Here is a 20,457-nt window from a genome sequence, read left to right as displayed (position 1 = left end):
AATGTAAGGTTAGTGCAGCTTATTTCAAGGTATGCCAATATTTTTATGCCCCCGAAGGGAGGCATATAGTTTTTGAACCGTCTGTCTGTCGGTCTGTCCGCATTTTTCGTGTCCGGTCCATATCTTTGTCATCGATGGATGGATTTTCAAATAACTTGGCATGAATGTGTACCACAGTAAGACGACGTGTCACGCGCAAGACCCAGGTCCGTAGCTCAAAGGTCAAGGTCACACTTAGACATTAAAGATTATTGCATTGATGGGCGTGTCCGGTCCATATCTTTGTCATTGATGGATGGATTTTCAAATAACTTGGCATGAATGTGTACCACGGTAAGACGAGGTGTCGCGCGCAAGACCCAGGTCCGTACCTCAAAGGTCAAGGTCACACTTAGACATTAAGGGATAGTGCATTGATGGGCGTGTCCGGTCCATATCTTTGTCATCGATGGATGGATTTTCAAATTACTTGGCATGAATGTGTACCACAGTAAGATGACGTGTCATGCGCAAGACCCAGGTCCGTAGCTCAAAGGTCAAGGTCACACTTAGATGTTAAAGGTCTTTTTTCATGATAGTGCATTGATGGGTGTGTCTGGTCCATATCTTTGTCATTCATGCATGGATTTTAAAATAACTACGCATAAATGTTTGACACAGTAAGACGACGTGTCGCGCGCAAGACCCAGCTCCGTAGGTCAAAGGTCCTAAACTCGAACATCGGCCATAACTATTCATTTAAAGTGCCATCGGGGGCATGTGTCATCCTATGGAGACAGCTCTTGTTATGTTTATATAAAAAGTAAGACCAACTTTGAATGAAATTTTTATTCAGAATTGATATTCTTTACCTGTTAGATACAGTATAGTTTAGACTGTCTATTCCTTTTAGTTAGCATAATCTTACATAACTTGTTTCAGAAATCACATTTTTATGCAAATCAGTTTTTGACAGATTGGTTCATTGATCTTAAATTATCATAATTAAAACTACTGTTTGAAAGTATTATAGAGCAAGTTAACTTGAAAAATATGCATTTTAAGTCATTAATATTTATGATAATTTATGCAGATTTTACGGTTACTTCAGTCCATGAACTTTAATCCTAGTGAAAAAAAGAAAACTTTCGTTCATTTATGTTCAAAATTTGAAATTCACAAATTCAAATCCTCAGGATGTAGGATGGACATATGTGATGGAATAAAACCATTATGGTGCATCTAATGTAGAAGATTTATGTCTACTTGTATTTATGTTTACTTCCATTTATGTCCGTTAATATTAAATTTTAGTTGTACATATATTGAAGTCTACTTATTTATGTCTAAATATATTCAGATGGAACTGATTTCACTAGATGTCCAGTGTTGATTTTATTTCATCACCATCATTTGTTCAGAAGTATTGTTATACTGTTGATATTGTATGTTAAATCATTATACATGTACTTTATAGCTGTTACAGGGAAGATAAAGGGAAGTAACTGTTTCTTGTATGTTCTGACTGGAAAGTATTAGTACATCAACTTTTTCTGGTGACTGATATTCTAGGCAAGCAGATAGAATTTATAAAACTACATTTGCTTTCATGTACTTTCATGGCTGAATTGTTGTGGTTGCAGACTTATAATATCAAGCTCTGCTTGGGTTATCATTTGAGGAAGTCATCTTTCTGGCTTGCAGGGTCTGTGGTTGTAGTCAGGTGCCCACCCAGTGGTGAAATAATGTCCTAATGGGCATTAATGCCTTCCCCCGCCAGTAAAGTCGGCATAGAACCATAATTATGTCACCTGAATTAAAAATCAAACAAAACAAAGACAAATTGTAAAGCTGAACATTTCATTTCTTATAGTTTCACTGTGAAGGAAGCTACATGTAGATCAAGTCTTTATTCAAGAACCATTTGAGTCGCGCCATGAGAAAACCAACATAGTGCGTTTGTGACCAGCATAGATCCAGACCATCCTGCCCAGTCTTGTCAGGATCCATGCTGTTCGCTTTTGAAGCCTATTGCAGTTAGAGAAACCGTTAAGTGAACAACATGGATCCTGATCAGACTGCGCGGATGTGCATGCTGGTCTGGATCCATGCTGGTCGCAAATGCACTATGTTGGTTTTCTCATGGCGCGGCTCATTTCTAGCCATTTCAGAACATGAACTTTGAATATTTTTCATAAGATATATCAGACTTTGGATTTTGTTCATACAATGCACCACTGTTATATAGAAGATATTACATGAGGGTCTTTTCATATTGATTTTATTCAACGAGTTTAATAAATTCAGTGTGGAAAGTCGCAAATATAATATTCTTTTTATCACATGTAAGCTTTTCAAGCCGAAACATAAAAGATTCTACTTTCTTTAACTATTATAAACAAGTCAACTTGACTAACGTCTCCGATACTTTAAACAACATTGACGTCAAAGCTTTATTACACTAGTGTATTATCAAATTTATGTAATAGCTTTATTTCACTCCTGCGATGTCAAACATGTGATAAAAATCTTTAATAAGGTAGTTTTGAATTAAAGTAAATGTTTCCTGCTTAATAAACTTGATAGAGTCTGCAACCACAGTCAGCAAAGAAAGGAGATGCCCATATCAACCGACCTAGAGTTTTATTCAGTTAATTGAAGAATATGTTTTCTGTTACAGACTCTGACGAGTGCCTTCAGACAGCACGACACAGATCAAGATGGCTGGGTGACCATTACATACGAACAATTCTTGTCACTTGTGTTCAGTTTAAAGAGTTGAAGCAGTGTTTTGAACATGCTCAGACATTTACTTATCCACTTTCTTATGTTATTCATGTATATTGTCTTAAGAAGAAAAGAATGTATGGTTTTATTTACATGCTATATATTAAAAGATCACATTTCCAGATTTGAAAATGCTTCTTTAAGTTACATAAAGAAATGTAAATGTGATATAAAACATTTGATACATTAATTATATTGCAATATGTATTTATAAAATCACTCCGGGCCCATTGTCTGTGAAATAGATGGAAAAATGCTTTACCTGGTTCCAGTAAAAACTTAATGTTAACTTATTAACTGTGTTCTTCAATGTTAGTCAGGCGCAACAGACACAAAGCAATAGTTCTGTGTTGTATATGCTCTTATTGATTACCAATACAATTACTTCTGTCCTTTACTACTAAGCAGGATTCTGTTTTTCTACTTGTGCAAAGTTTTGGCTTGGCTGAATGAATTGTATTTCAATTGATAATCTATTTTAAAAAAATGTAGGTTTATTTTTTTGTAAATTGTACAAATATTTTTCCCACCAAAGTGAAATATACATTTATTATTCTTTAATGTTTGGAATACATACATATGATGTTTTGTTGATACTATGTACAATACACCTGTAATATAACTATGGTAAAAACCAGACAATATGTAATAGATTTAAAAGCTCATATTTCAGCATTATTATTAAAATGTAACATCATTGTAAAATAATGGAATATGCTTTTGAAGTTTTAATTATATTTTTTTCTGTTTAAAGGTATTTTTTCCCTTTACGTCTTGAACAGATTATGTTAAAATTGAAAGATTTCATTGTATTGAATAATGTTGTTTAGTAATCATCAAAGTTTGTCTTATTCAAAATAAATGTCAGCATTCTCATGTACATGGCTAAGCCACTGTTCTAAGATTTGCATTAATTTCACTTACCTTTAACCTCTGGGTTCAAGCCCGGCCCAGGTTGTCAGTTGAGGTAGCAGAGTAAGGAATAGGGGAGCCGTAATCTGTAAATTTAAGTGTAGACTGCTCAACCTGGAGGTCATATTTTTTAGCCATCGTGGGGTCATGTATTGACCTTTTGTGACATCAGTATTTGTTTTTCAGGAAGTAGTATTGAACATGATTCAAATAAGAACCAAGCTTTTGTCACAGTCTAGCTAGTTTAATTACTGTGAAATCATTTAATTTCGTGGGCATGAAATTTCGTGGTTTTGGTCAAAACGGCAATTTCATGGGGATATGAATTCGTGGATTTCATCTTTTAAACATAAAATGAATGGGAATTTTACTTGTTCGTTGGGATTAAATTTCGTGGATTGACTCATCCACGAAATCCACGAAAATTAGTCCCCCACGAATATTAATGATTTCACAGTAATATAGAAACATTGAGGAAGCCACCTACCTTGCCTGTGCAAGATCAGTAGTCTTAAGTTACACATAGGTGCCTGAAATAATTGCAGGAGGTACTACAGCATTAAATACTCTGACCCACAGTAAACACTATTATCCTGTGTTAATGATATTGAGGTGTTAACAGAGGATTTAGTCTTGTTGTTGTAGCCTAGGGCATGTTGTGAGGAACAAACAGAAATGACAATTGTTTAATTCTAAATATAGAAAAAACTTCATTACACTACCTATGTCAAAGTTAACACATATTGTTGTTGTTTATGTATTAGGTTGTCAGGGTACGGTTCATATGATAATAATTACAATATCTAATAATTTAAGCAACCCTGCTTGGTTGCCTCAATAGGGAGAAAGCAGATCTAAGGATCGTGGGGTCGTGAGTTCGATCTTTGGGCAAGACCTGTTCTCCCTGACAATTTGATAAAAGGTAACGCGCCTGAAATTGTTTGTCCTCCACCTCAGATTCATGTGGGGAAGTTGGCAGTCACTTGCTGAGAACAGGTTAGTACTGGCACAGGGTCCATAAATATATATTATGATCACAGATAATCCACCACTATGTTACAAAACTAAAAATACAGCAACAAAATGTTTCCAAACCTGCAGAAAAGAGAGTGTCTTCTGCAAAATGCAAAAGAAGAGTGCATGGTGTTACGAAACCAAGTATTTATTTCTTGTATATTTATTTCAATAACACTTTTGCTCCACATGCCGATATCTTTCTGAGTGTTGTTGTTTTAATTTATTGTTGAATGAACATACTTATAGGGTTTGTTCTTTATAAGAACCATATATTGCTTACATTTTATTATATGCAGTGCTGTAGTTTTTTATTAGCTTAAATTTTGTTTATAACCAGTACTGTAATAAGTGGGTAAAAAGATGTAATCAGGAAGACAAATTGGGAGATTTACAGAACCTGGCTATAGTCTGAGGTGTGTGTTACAGAAACTTTGTATACTCTTATAGAAACTTGGTATACTCCGAGGCATGTCTTACAGGATCTAGCTATACTATTAGGCATGTCTTATAGAAACTGGGTATGCTTTGAGGTGTGTCTTACAGGAACTGGCTATACACGGAGGCGTGCCTTATAGAAACTGGCTATACTCGAGTGTCTTACAGAAAAATGGCTATACCCTGTGGCACGTCTTACAGGAAATGGCTATTCTATGAGGCATGTCTTACAGAAAAATGTGAGAAAAATAAATGCTTAGCTTCATATCAATATATACTTAGCCATTAAATTATGATATTGGGCCTATGTTGCCGAGTAGTTAAGGTCTCAGACTTCAGATTACTTGCCCCTGACGCCCCATGTGGTTCTGGATCCATCTATGTATGAAAAGAATTGGAACCACTGCCTTACCCTTGCATGATCGTAAGAGGCGACTAGTAGGGTCTTAACACTTGGTTTTGCATTATCTCTGTGATTCCGGCAGGTATGCAAATTTTGATTCCATACCTCATGTTTTTATTCCGATGTAAATTAGATGTGAAACCAAAATTTGTAGTCCTGTTTGGCGCCATATAACCTGTACTGTGTTGGTGCGCCGTAAAGCCCAAATAAATAAATAAATACTAGCCCCTGACTGCTGTGTGTTTGAAACCTCACATGGAGTGTAGACCTCTTTTGTTTGAGGAAGCTATCCAGCTGGCTTACAAGTCTATGGTTCTACCCAGATGCCCTCCTGTACCTGAAATAATGGCTGGAGAGGCACCTAGGATTTTCCTCCACCATCATAAGCTGGAAAGTGACAGTGTTGTCTGTTTGATGACCTTTGGATATTATTGGCAGATAGATAGGATGTACTTTACGCACGTATACAAACTTATGAATTCTTAACCACTCTTTTGTCTAAAAGCTTTGTCATATCAAATTGCATGTACATATAAGTGTGCTGTTAAAATTTATTTTAGATTGTATTTGAAGTATGACTTTGTTTAGATTGGTGTTTAATACAATATTATACACGTACTTGAGCGTCCTGTAACACATTTTGAAACCCACTAAATTTTTGTTTGTTTCGTTGACAGTAATATTCGTGATGACTTGTACTACATCATACAACCTCTCCAGAGCGACCCTCTCTTAAGCAAAAACCTCTCTATAACAACATCATCAAAATTTCCTTAAGCTGAAATATACTACCAAATTTACCACTCCAGAAAAACAACCTCTACACAACAGTCAATATTTCTATCTCCCAAAGAGTGTTGCTATACGGAGGCTGCACTGTATATAACCATTTATTACTTACTGTACTGAAATAACTTGAACTGATATATAAGAAATAATTACTAACTACATGTACCATTATCATAAAGCAGTAAAATAACATTTTCTTTTATGGTCACATTGCATTCCATTTAAGTCTACCTCTTAAACATGTTTCTTTAAGACAATCTCATAATCTCCAGTTTTGTTATTTACGCAGGAATTAATTTAGAAGAAAGACATGTTTTGTTGACGCATCTTTTTTTAACTCTACTGATACACAAGTCTAGAAATATTGTATGCCATTTAAGTAACTGAATAACTGTTTTGTGTCCTGAAATCAGTTTAAATGACAACTCTAATCATTGCCAAATATTTCAGAAATAAGCAAAAAAAAAAAAAAAAAAAACCCAAAATACCCAGACCAGTCAAGAATTTAATCTGTGACTTCAGACAGTGGTGTAGGAAGACTTTACAACTGTTGCATGCAGATTGAGCTTTTGTTAACTCTCATTTGAAGCAAAGTAATGGTGATTTGTTTTGTAAAGAGACATGATAATAGCTTTGGATTGATTTTTTTTTTTAGAAACATTGAACATCAGAAGTGCATGTTGCATTATCTTCATTTTTTATACTAAAGTGCTTTTGTGTTTAGTTTTTACTTTTCATATCATTGTGTGAAACTCACAATGTGATTTATTGTTAATTTACTGTGCTTTTCATGTTACTGTGCTATCTATAATTACAATACGCATGTATATGTAGAAAACAATTACTAATAAAATATGAAAACTGAAAACGGGACTTTCTGCCTCATTTCAGAAGTATTGAGGCACACATAAACACTGTGGTTCAAGTGCGGGAAAAATGTCCTAAAACCAAAAAGGGGAATATTAACACTGACCCAGAGTGGGTAAATATTGTGTGAACCTTGCTGTTTGTTTACAGGGTGATTTATTAGTATAGATGGATGTTCCGTCGTCCATCGTCCACAATTTCTCCAAAACTACTGGTCAGAAATACCCTGTACTTGTTTTTAGTATCCTGGCAAAATCGTCTCTCAGTTGAGGTGATTAATTGGGTGTTAACACTTGGTTTTGCAGTAACTCTGTGATTCCAGCAGGTATGCAAATTTTGATTTCATACCTCATGTTTTTATTACGATGTAAATGAGATGTGGAACCAAAATTTGTAGTCCTGTTTGGCGCCATATAACCTATACTGTGTTGGTGCGCCGTAAAACCCAAATAGATAAATAAATGCTTTGTTCGTGCTGAGTTTACAGATTCTTAGCTCACCAGAGCACGGAAGTGCTCAAGGTGAGCTATTGTGACCGGTCATTGTCCGGCGTGCGTCATCCATCGTCCATCAACATTTGCCTTGTGAACACTTGAGAGGCCACATTTGTGACCAAATCTTTATGAAACTTGGTCAGAATGTTAGTCTTGATGATCTCTAGGTCAAGTTCGAAACTGGGTCATGTGAGGTCAGTAGGCCAGATCAAAGGAAAAGCTTGTGAACACTCTTAGAGGCCATATTTTTGACAGTCTTTATGAAACTTGGTCAGAATGTTAGTCTTGATGATCTCTAGGTCAAGTTTGAAACTGTGTCATGTTTGGTCAAAAACTAGGTCAGTAGGCCAGATCAAAGGAAAAGCTTGTGAACACTCTAGAGGCCACAGTTGTGGCCTAATATTTATGAAACTTGGTCAGAATGTTTGTCTTAATGATTTCTAGGTCAAGTTCGAATCTGGGTCATGTGGGGTCAAAAACTAGGTCACCTGTTCAAATCGAAGGAAAAGTTTGTGAACACTTGAGAGGCCACAGTTGTGACTCAATCTTTATGAAACTGGGTCAGAATGTTTGTCTTATTGATTTCTAGGTCAAGTTTGAAACTGGGTCATGTTTGGTCAAAAACTAGGTCCGAAGCCCAGTTCAAAGAAAAAGCTTGTGAACACTCTAGAGGCCAGTTGTGACTCAATTTTTATGAAATTTGGTCAGAATGTTTGTCTTGATGATCTCTAGGTCATATTCGAATCTGGGTCGTGTGGGGTCAAAAACTAGGCCAGTAGGCCAGATCAAAGGAAAAGCTTGTGAACACTCTAGAGGTCACAGTTGTGACCCAATCTTTATGAAACTTTGTCAGAATGTTTGCCTTGATGATGTTTAAGTCAGTTTTGAAACTTGGTCATGTGGGGTCAAAAACTAGGACAGTAGGTCAGATCAAAGGAAACGCTTGTGAACACTGTAGGCCACAGTTGTGACTCAATCTTTATGAACTTTGGTCAGAATGTTTGTCTTGATGATCTCTTGATTCCATATTGGCCCGGGTACCCGTGGGTAATTGTTCAACGGGTACCCGGGTACAAAAATTGTACTCGTTTCGGCCCTAATTACATGGAGTTGACCTAGAAAACTTTAACAATAAGGCCTTGTTTGTAGACATTAAAAGACTTGTTTTTTTCAAAATTGTCACATGTTCAAATCAAAGGAAAAGTTTGTGAACACTCTAAAGGCAACAGTTATGACTCAGTTTTTATGAAACTTGGTCAGAATGTTTGTCTTGATGATCTCTAGGTTAAAGTCAAAACTGGCTCATGTATGGTAAAAATCTAGGTCAGTAGGCCAGATCAACTCTGGTGAGCGCTATAGGGCCATCATGGCCCTCTTGTTACAATACAGTTACGAGTCCAGGTGATCGCTTATTTCCCGGGATTAAAGAATTATAGACACTTCTGTTTCCTGTGACTTACCACATATTTAAAACAATGAAAAAAATACGAAAACAATTTTCTTAAAATCATATTCTATGACACAAAGAATAATTATATGTACATGTACACAGTTGAGAATATTTGGCAAGTAATGGCTAGTTCACATTTGTACGAAAGACCCGTGATTACATTTCAGCTTCATTATTTCACGCTTTCTGCTTCATGATTTCACGATTTCCACTTCATGAATTCACGATTTCTGCTTCCTGACTTCACGATTTCACGAATTCAAGATTTCACGATTAAACTTCACGATTTCTTGATTTTGCGATTTCACGATTTCCATTTCACGAATTCACGATTTCTTGATTTCACCATTTCCACTTCACGAATTCACGATTTCACTATGAAACTTCACGATTTCACAGTTTTTATCATTACATGTAGGGCTGAAACGAGTACCCGGGTACCCGCGGGTAAGGTAGAAAATCGTCAGTCCCGGATACATATTCATTACCCTTTACCGATGTATACATTTGTTATTATGGTTAAATAAATAAAGTAACTGGATAACAAACATGAAAATATGTTCGTCGTTATAGCTGATTAATTTACATGGACGAGGTCTGCATCCTGCTGCCTCCTGTACAGAATAATTTTATGCCATCTAAGTTGACATTTTTATGGTGTTTATTTACAAGAAATATAAACTACACCCAAACATGGCTGTCTGCTCCAAATATCCTCGTATAAATAAGGATGACAAACAATGATTATAAGGCACATATTCCGTATTTTCCGTATTAGCCCGGGTACCCGTAGGTAATTGTTGCAACGCGTACCCGGGTACAAAATTTGTACTCGTTTCGGCCCTAATAATAATAATAATAATAATAATAATAACTTTATTTTCTGAAGGTGACATACTAAGTGTACAAATACAGATATTTTACAACTTATTTCCAGTATGGCCTTCAACTGATATACATTCACACATACACACAATCATACAGTCAATTTATAATTAAACATTTATACAAAAATACACATATCAGAATTACTTAAATTTTCTCGACAAACACGTCTCAAATTAAAGAAGTCTTAAATAAACGTAATGTAACAATAACTATGTTTTAAAAGAATTACCATGCGTCACAAAGATTATACATGACAATTAAGATACATACAAAAAAGAAAGTCTGTCCCATAAGATAATAAATAGTTTCAGATTTGAATAATAAGATAGTATGAATATTATTATTATTGGAAACGAATACAGTAACATCAATTCAACAAAATTCTTGTAATTACAAGTAATTAATTGCTAAAAACTATTGTAACAAGAGAAAATTCTTTAAATTATGCTTGAAAGCAGTTATATTATTATCGTGAAGTTTAATGTAAGAAGGAAGTGAATTCCATACGTGTGCAGCTTTGTAGCTAAATGTTTGTTTCAGGTAGTTCGTTTTAGGTTTAACAATAGAAAGATCCATGTTTTCGATTGAGCGCAGACTGTAATGATCATTATGAACAAAATGTAGTAAATCTGAAATGTATATAATTACATGGAGTTGACCTAGAAAAGTTTAACAGTAAGGCCTTGTTTGTAGACATTAAAAGACTTGTTTTTTTTTTCAAAATTGTCGAGATGTTAATTTGTGATAAAATCAAAGATTAGATATTGGTGAAGAAGTAAAGTTCTTATTTTGTGCAGCTGAAGTTTATTTTTTTTAGTGCATAACGTTCATTAAGTACAACGGTACCTTGGGCATCCACATTGACTATAATTCTGCTTCCTTCCCACATCTGAACATGTTATGAACCATGTCTCCCCCATCTTAAAAAGCCTCTCCATTCTCCAATTTGAAACCGTGAATTCGTGAAGTGGAAATCAAGAAATCGTGAATTCGTAAAGTGGAAATCGTGAAATCAGGAAATCATGAAGTTTAATCGTGAATTCGTAAAGTGGAAATCGTGAAATCAGGAAGCAGAAATCGTGAAATAATGAAGTTGAAATGTCACCACGGGTCTTTCGTACATTTGACCTGCGGGGCTTCTGCGGAGACCGTAGACTGTCCGTATCCTCCTTTCCGTGCAGGAGGCGGCAGTGCGATTTTCGTATGGATTCACGGGCTCCGCAGCCTCTACTGTTCTGTTGGTGAAAAGTAAAATCTTAGCCTGTAGACATGTCTAAGGTGGCATTGCACAATCCCCACACGGGCATCCTTAGGAGGCTGCGCGCTGATCGTGCAGCCAACGCACGATTTTCCATGGTCATGGTGCCCAAAAATCGTACCGAGATTGTAGACTCGTGGGACCCTCGCACGACTCTCGCACAGGCGATACAAGGTTGCCACTTGGTGCCCTAGCGGTACACATGGACTCTCACGGATATAAAGCAGTCATCACCTGGTAACCCTACATCGGCCGCTCCATTGCCGTGCGGCGGCCTTGATATGGACAAAACATTTTTCAGATGGTTTTATATATTGGCCATTTCCAACTTTCATTATTCGTCTCTTGAGAGAAATGATAGTACCACTAAGACTCACCCGCCCGCTTAGCTCAGTAGAGATAGCGTTGGTCTACGGATCGCGAGTTCGATTCCCGGGCTGGGCGTATGTTCTCCGTGACGATTTGATAAAAGACATTGTGTCTGAAATCATTCGTCCTCCACCTCATAATTCATGTGGAGAAGTTGGCATTTACTTGCGGTGAACAGGTTTGTACTGGTACAGAATCCAAAAAAAACTGGTGAGGTTAACTGCCCGCCGTTACATGGCTGAAATACTGTTGAAAAACGGCGTTAACCACCCCTCCCCCCCACCCCCCCCCCCCCCAAAAAAATATATATATATATAAAAAACTAAGACTCAGATCGGCATACCTGCGGTTGCAGTTGAGGCAGGTCAGGAGAAAAGAGAGCAGACAGTGATTACAAGCCCGGCCGTCCTTGATGTGCAGCAGTTCTGACAGAGACAGGGGACAATGTGTGTGAAGCTCTGGCTGCTGAAAGGGCAACCCTGGGACACTACGACACCCTGATGCAGGAGTTGATGCGGAAATCGCATGGGAACTTCAAAGCTTACCTCAAGGTCGAGCCATCCCTGTTTCGGGAGATGATGGCCGAACTGACTCCCAGAATTTCTAAGCTATCTTCTCCGCTCAGCCTCTGCATGCACGGAAGCAGTACTGGCGACATGGTTTAGAAAACGCACGACAAAATAAATTTTCTGTTTTTAGCAGCTGTAGCGTGACACTGTATTTTTGTAATTGAAAAAAATATACTGATAGGAAAAAGGAATAAAAGCCTTAAAATTTGATTTCGTATGCAGTCTCATGTAAAAAATACAAAATTACTTATGTTAGATTAGGCATTTACGGACATTTAGTAAATAACAGCCCTTGGTATTGATAGATACATCTAACCGTCTGTAAAATCGCCAGATTCAACATTAAAATGTTAGGTAAAATCTGTATAAAGCTGTTTGGGCTCAATCCATTGATCTTTTGAGATCCCTACACAAAGGTTACGTAAAGATATACATGTTGGCGAGCGGAGCGAGCCGAAAAAAAATGAATGGACGTTCAAGTGTATTTTGATGTAATAAAAAATGCAAGCTTTGCCGAAAAAGGGGGTGCTATTGCACCCGTCGTCCACCCCCCTCACCCCCCCCGCACACCGGTTACGCCCTTGCAATGATTGAAAGTATTTTTCAAAATATTTACGTTCGTAATCTTATAATCAAGCGTAAATGGCTTTTATTTGGCATCATTATTAGTTCAAAATTGTCATAATTTTAGGAATAACGTTCGTATTATCTTCCAATAGATCTATATAACATAATTATTTGCCATCTTTATGTTACTTTAAGACTAACGTTCGAAACAGATCTAGTGGATGCAACTTGACCCCGATGGTTTACCTTTGTATTATAATACATAATGACTATTAATGAGGCACTACCTATTATTGAAAAGGAGTGAACGTAAAACGCTTCATCTCTTTGCATTCATAAATGTTGAAATAGCTCTAATACGAGCTGCACGAGAAAATGGAAATATAAATTTGTGTAAATATTTTAACTAATCAAATGTTAGTAGCTCTATACATACTTCGATAGACTACTGCGTTGTATCAAACTAATTCCAATATATAAATATACACGGCTACCCTAAGCACCCTTATTTCTACAATGAAATAATCGATTTGATTAATCAAAGGTCAACCATCGCGATCAAGTTGCGACTATGTACTATATCTTCCATTTTTTTTAACAATAAACTATATAGAGCGTAAATCATAGCTTTGTTTGCCTTAGTCGTCAAGGGGCGCGTAACTCTTATCGACCCAAATACCCGGTTGTGACAGTGTGAAGTTGAGAATAATGTTTCAGGATTTTATTTTCGATATTTTTTAGACGAAGCAGCCCTAACCATGTCAAACCTAGACCAAGTACTTCAGATTGAACCTTCGGTTCCTTCGGCAGAACTTGTTTTTAGAGGTAATCATTATTTGATGGTATATTTAATGCCACAAGTAGCCATTTTCCCACCATAAATTGGAAGGAATTAGTAGATTCTATGTCCACTTTCTTTTTTTCTTTATTTTTCTTGGTCACAGTTTATAAACTGTTCAGCTTATTGTCGGATGCAGCCGTGTGTTTTCATTAATCCATGTTTAATGTTTAATGTTTTTGTTCGTCTGCTTTAACTTGAAAAAAAATGCGTTACATGTTTTGTATAACTGTAAAGCCTATAGGCCTATAGATTTGTCCTCTTTAATATAGACTTAGTGTACTGATCGTCCTCAAGTTTATTTGCACTAGTATATAGTTCTCTTTAATAGAGATATTGTATACCTTACAAAAGATACAATCTCAGTGTGTACAGTATGTATTCATTTTTAAATAACCCAGGCTTAATGTATAACCTTACTCTTTTATAGTACAAAGTCCTCTTTCAAAATGACAGCTTTATCTTAGCTCATTAGGGAGAGCGGAGATGTACGGATTGCGGGGTCGCGAGTTCGATTCCCGCGTGGGCTTTATATTCTCCGTGACGGTTTGGTAACAGACATTGCAATGGGCTTTGTGTCTGAAATTATTCGTCTTCCACCTCTGATTCATCACGGTGGGGAAATTGGCAGTTATATACGAGGAATCTTTCAAAATATCTTCTACACTTAATTTACCCACCATACAAAACTTTTTTACTATGTCAAATCTATCAAGTAAAATAAGAACTGACTTTTAAGATCAGTCGTAGGAATGTAGCGGTTTGCGTTACCATGAAAACAGTTGATGAAACTGGTCAAGTTCGAAAATTCAGATTAAATTTTTTTTTAAAACTATAACTACTGAATATTTCTGAGTGAAACCTGACATACGGTAGGCCTATTATTACATCAGTACCCATCACATGGATATAACTTAATGGAAATTACTATGTCACTGTCCAAGATATGGAGTGCACGAGCAAAATTACATAGTTGGCACGTGCATAATTGTTTTTTTTAAAGGATTTCTTCTCTTAAAATAATAGATTTATAGCATTATTTTATGTTACTACTAATTTTTATGCTATATTCTCCGTTGAAACTTAAAGAAAAGAATATCACATTAAAATTGTTTCACATTGATCAACAGCGCACTTAAGGCCTATGCTATTTTGAAATTATGAATTAGGTGGGTGGGGTACATGATATTATTTCTGATGAATTTCGAAGTAACTGTAAAACAAACGTTATTCCAATGTGACAATACATCAAAACCATGAAGTGCTGAACTCTTACTTTAATTTAAAAAGTAAAGTGGGAAAAATTATCAGTATGTTCGTGTTACAATTTTCGGGGTAAGTATTCTATGTCATCGTGCATAACTGCGAAAAACTATAACATACATAATAAAGCTAAACTATCCGTGTAAATGTGCTGAGAGCTATTTTTCTATTTCCGTTTATTACTTTTCTAAAAAAAACATTACAATTTACCAGGTGTTGGCAAAATTTGTCATTTTTGTGCACATGCCTTTACACATAAAAGAAGTCCGAACTATAGGTATGGTGTGCGAGAGGGGCCTGAGCGCTTAAGTAGTGCTCATTTACAGGAATTGTCCTGCTCATATATATATGAATTTTATAGGTAGATAAAATTATTTATGTCATTGTTGTACATTTGGAGCAAATCGGTCCTATTCTGAAATATGTTAATTTATATACTACGGTAAAAGCCAATCAATGAATTCCTTTTATACTGTTGAACCAATCGTGAAACGGCATCTTCCTTCTTCGTCAGCATTCAAGAGTGAATAGCACGCTTCTTTCTTTAATTTTATTTTGGCTAATTTCTTGTTTTATCTTACCACCACATCCCAATCCGCCTCCTCTTTCAAGTGACAATTTTCTGATTTTGAAAGATTTCTCTTAATAGGCAAATTCATCTACATTTCTTGATATGCTTTCGGTGGTTATATCCGCCCTAATATGTGAATATATATATTAGGTATGGTATTAGACTGTAATTCCATTCAGATATGAGAACATATCTATTTGTTAAGGACGGTATGTTTCGCCCAGATACGTGAAAATATAAATTTGTTAAGGTATCTTTCGACGTATTATTTAGCATGGATGATTTGAACTGTGAATATATACTTTTTACACTTAACATTTAATTCCACGAGTACATACACATATACATATATATTTACCTTTACCCTTTATACAATAGGAATATGTTTGTTTTACCTGTAAGATTAAAGCATTAACCCCTCGTGAAAAAATAATGCATGTGGCGTTCACTGTTGATTTATAATTGTAATATTATATTTTGACGTTACACTGAAACAAACAAACCCTTTTTGCATATTCATTTATATAAAACAAACAAACAAAAACGGGAACAATGTTTATTTTGTTTGATTGAGAGTAACACCGAAACGACACAATGAACTTTCCCCAGGTTTTGTTGGTGGGGAAAGGCTACAGGGGTCCTTCCAGACATTTTTGAGGCTCAGACTAGTACCTAGATCGAGACACTAACCTCAGTTGGATGGCTTCCTTACGTGAAAAGTTTCACACCTCAAGTGGGTTTTTGTTCCCACGTCGGTGATGGGCGAGGAATTCGAAGTCAGCGACCATGACATCAAGTTTTTCTTTTGCAAGTATAAAACATAAATATTCAATTAAATTTCGTAAACATAACTGATACTCTCAATGACATTTACCATGTCGGAAGTTACAAATGGTTTGCCGAATACACCATACTTTTAAATACAAAAGTTTACACACAATGTGGGTCGGAAAGCACGAAATTTACGTTCTTGAACGTATATGTGAATAGTTACCTTTGAAATGTAAACAAAGGCATAAAAGTAACTGTTTTCATGTTCGTGGTAAGGATCGACTTGTGATTGTCAATGTTCCCGATACGGAATATATATGAATGTATAATCACGAGCCGTTTCATCTTACAGGACTTTTAATAACATAGTAAGCGGTTGTTTATTTATTGTATTTATGTTCTAGTAACCTTTGACACTGATTTCGAGGACAGACCGGGTTTGTGACATATACATGTCTGTTGTTGGGCTGGAAAAAGATAGATCCAAAATTTAAACTAAAAGCTATATTGCATAAATGTTTCGTTATTTCTGTGCACACAATTCGGTTGTTTGAAGGTTAGAATATCAGAAAATTACAGGAAATAAAACATGTCTTTGAAAAAGTACCGATCTTTCATCATTCGTTTGGTTGGCGCATGATTACAAATTTAATGTTAGTAGGCCGTGATGTCCATGAAGCCGTGTAAAGTGATAATTTTGATGACACGTTGGTTTTATTTTGTAATTGTGAGTGATCGTTAAGTGATAAGAAAGATCGGACAGTGGGATGTTATAAAAAAGTGATGTTTTATTTAGATTAGAAAGTCAATCGTACTCTACAATAAGGAACTCTAAGGTAAAATACTCCTTTTATTTCGTTCACTGAAGAAAACATGGCGGACATAGTTTTGTAAAAGAGCGGTGCACGTGTGATTCGTGTAACATAGTTTAACGGCGTTTTCTTAGAAAACTAACGCTCAGCTCATTTACACTGACATATCCTTGATTGAAGAATATATGTATTGTATATATATGAGAGACTTACGGTACCAAATAATTACCCCGATATTTTCCATGCATTTTCTTCTAGTGCACTGTTGGGACATGTTTTTGAGTGTCATTGATACTTTATAATTTATTCGGAGATACATTTTCTTATAATTATTAGTTTCTTTTCGATCCCCGTGCATTTCTCGCGTTGTTACAACAATCTCAGTTTTACATAGGAAGTTTGCATTGTCGAAATAGCATAGTCCTTAAAATAATATTCTAACATGACTCGGTTTGGTTTCCAATTAAACAAAGAAAGAAATCAAGCTCTGTATATTTAACAAATAATCAAGGCATTCGAGTTGTTGTTTACCACGGTTCAGAGTTCAGATGCGTAGGAATTTAACCACGAGGGCGTTAGCCCGAGTGGTTAAATACTGAAGCATCTGAGCGATGAACCGTGGTAAATTAGACAATAAATCACAAGAATGCCTTGATTATTTTCATTCTGACATGCTCATTGATATATTTTAATAAATATTATACTGGGCTTCATTTACTAGAGGAGTAATGTATCGGACGTCATGTGGCACGTCATTTGACGTCATAATGCTGTCTTACCGGTCCGCGCGCCAACCGTTGTTTATCGCAGAATATGCAGAGTTTGATTTCCTTCTTTGTTTAACTGAAAATCAAATCGAGCCATGTTAGAATCTGCGATAAGCAACGGTTGACGATAAGAGAGCATTATGACGTCAAATTGCCACATGACGTTCGATAATTACTCTTCGGGTAAATGAAGTCCAGCATAATATTTATTGAAATATTATTGGCAGTTTTTTCTGTAAAATATGATGTCTAGTCTTAGATAATTTGCTAGTTTTGGGGTGATGGATCGGAAATCAAACTGGGTAACAACCGAGTGTTTGCTTATTTTTCTCGGGTTTATAGCTTACCAATTGTGATTCCGGGTCCACTACCTTAATAAAATTTCTCATCCTCCTTGTACGCAGTTCACAATAATTACATCTTGTTTCATATGCCATGTTGTATGTTACATTGTTTGTAATGTTTATGTCAGATGCCCATAAGGGCCTTGACTTTTGAATAAACTTGAAAACTTGAAACTTGAGCCGATTATTTCAAAGTACATTTTCAATCCCCGTCTCATGAAAAAGAAAAGTTTACAGCCTGCCCGCTTAGCTCGAGGATCGCGGGGTCGTGAGTTCGATCCTCGGGCGGGGCGTATGTTCTCCGTGACTATTTGATAAACGACATTGTGTCTGAAATCATTAGTCCTCCACCTCTGATTCATGTGGGGAAGTTGGCAGTTACTTGCGGAGAACAGGTTTGTACTGGTACAGAATCTAGGAACACTGGTTAGGTTAACTGCCCGCCGTTACATGACTGAAATACTGTTGAAAAACGGCGTTAAACCCAAAACAAACAAACTATCAAATGTTTGACGAACTTTTTTTCACGAGACGGGGATTCATTGTCCCTGCGCAGTTAGTGGAAGTCAACTGCCAAATGCTAAATAAGAAATAGTTAATGCTAAATACCAATAGCATAATGTTAAATGTCACATGCTTAATGCTAAACGCTACATAGAAAATAGTATAATTATGCTATATACTAAATGGTTTATGTCAAATGCTAAATGTCATATAAACAAATCCTTATTGCCAAATGATAAATGGTTATTCTCAAATAATCAAACTCGATGATCTTTATCTTTTCATCTGATGAATGCTATTTTTACTTATTTGAAAGAAAAGAAAAATTTTCTGCCAGTCTAATTTGGAGCAATAACATTGCAGCTGTTACGGGGACATGGAACCGAAACGTTTTGCTGCAAAATGTTTAGACCAAAATATTTAACTGAGACAAGTAATATCAATAAAGTAAAGGCCAACGGTTATATAATGGATGCATTCATCTAGCCTGGGTACCAGTCTGTCGATTTTTGATGTGCGTCTGTTCTGTAAATCGACACCATCAGAAGCTAAACGGCCCATGCAATAACAGCAACTTGCCTCATACATATGAAATAGCGCGTATGTTATGGCAAAGCAAAAAATATCAATGCCTGAATCCCAGGCTAGCATTCATCCAATGATATATTATTAGGTTCTTTATTTCAATGAAAACTTAGCAGTGAGCATTTTGGCATTTATTATTTTAACAATTAGCATTTAGCATTGACAATTACCGCTTGAATGCCAATATTTCACATTAAGCAGTTCGTAAACAGCATTTTGTATTAACAATTTTGCAGTAAGCGTGGCGCATTAGCCTTCAACACGATTATAGCATTTGGTATCAAGTATTTGGCATTTGACATTAAGTAATTGATACTTAGCATTTAGTACTTGGCGTTTAGCATTAAGTTATTGGCATTTAGCATTAAATATTTGTCATTTAGCATTTGGCAATAAGCGTGGCGCACTGGCCTTTCATACGTATCAAAATGCCATATAACATATCCTTTATGCTAAATGCGAAATGCTAAATATCAAATAGCCTTTGCTTATTGCCAAGTGATAAGTGCTAGTCGTCAAATGCTCTAATTCTATGAGTTATTTATCTGTATCCCTTTTTACCTAATGAGTGTTACTTTTAATCACGTGATTGAAGCAATGAAATGTTCTACAGGTTATGAGATTATGTGATCGAAACGTTTTACTGTAAAGTGTTACGAAATTGTTTTTGATAGAGACAAAGTTATGTATAAAGACCAATGACTATCTTAAGGATGCATTCGTAAGTTGATACGTTCAACTCTTTATCTGACTATTGGCATTTATTGTTTAGTATTTCGCGATTAACCATTATCCTTTACGTTTGACAACTACCCCTTAAGAGGCAATATGTGACATTATGCATAAAATAAATAGCATTTTGCAATAACTATTTGTCATTTAGCATTTGTCAATAAGCATGTTGCACCGGCCTTCCGTAGCCTTCCGTAGTAATACATGTTATTTTGTTTTGGCATTTAGCATTGATATCTGATATTTAGCAATTGGAAATTGACATGGCGAACCGGGTTTAAATAGAAACATGGACATTTACATCACTTTGGTAGTCAAAGCCGCTTGAAATAAAGCAGAGTCACTTTTATAATTGATTAGATTGTGGTCTAATCACTACCAATAAACGTTATACATACAAAGATATACATATAGACATCAGAGTTAGTGGATACAGTAGCCCATAAAAGTCAATAGCTGAGTTCAGCCACAGCATAGGCGGCCGTT

At 35.9% G+C, this 20,457-nt stretch overlaps 2 protein-coding genes across 4 annotated transcripts in view; both read left to right on the top strand.

Moving 5' to 3' along the window:
• Positions 1-7,190, top strand: part of LOC123549523 (programmed cell death protein 6-like) — a 32,846-nt gene extending 25,656 nt beyond the window's left edge. For all 3 annotated transcript variants that reach the window (XM_045337681.2, XM_045337680.2, XM_045337679.2), the window contains exon 6: positions 2,660-7,190. In XM_045337681.2, the coding sequence (XP_045193616.1) occupies positions 2,660-2,761 (102 nt within the window). In that variant the 3' untranslated portion in view covers positions 2,762-7,190. The remainder of the gene's footprint in view (positions 1-2,659) is intronic.
• Positions 7,191-13,439: 6,249 nt separating this feature from the next.
• The window catches only part of LOC123550277 (vesicle-associated membrane protein/synaptobrevin-binding protein-like), a 43,172-nt gene continuing 36,154 nt past the window's right edge, over positions 13,440-20,457 (top strand). The window contains exon 1 of the mRNA XM_045338702.2: positions 13,440-13,609. Within this exon, the coding sequence (XP_045194637.2) occupies positions 13,543-13,609 (67 nt within the window). The 5' untranslated portion in view covers positions 13,440-13,542. The remainder of the gene's footprint in view (positions 13,610-20,457) is intronic.

The sequence above is a fragment of the Mercenaria mercenaria genome, chromosome 6, assembly GCF_021730395.1.
Source record: "Mercenaria mercenaria strain notata chromosome 6, MADL_Memer_1, whole genome shotgun sequence".
Classification (NCBI taxonomy): domain Eukaryota; kingdom Metazoa; phylum Mollusca; class Bivalvia; order Venerida; family Veneridae; genus Mercenaria; species Mercenaria mercenaria.
This window is presented reverse-complemented; position numbering and strand designations above follow the sequence as displayed.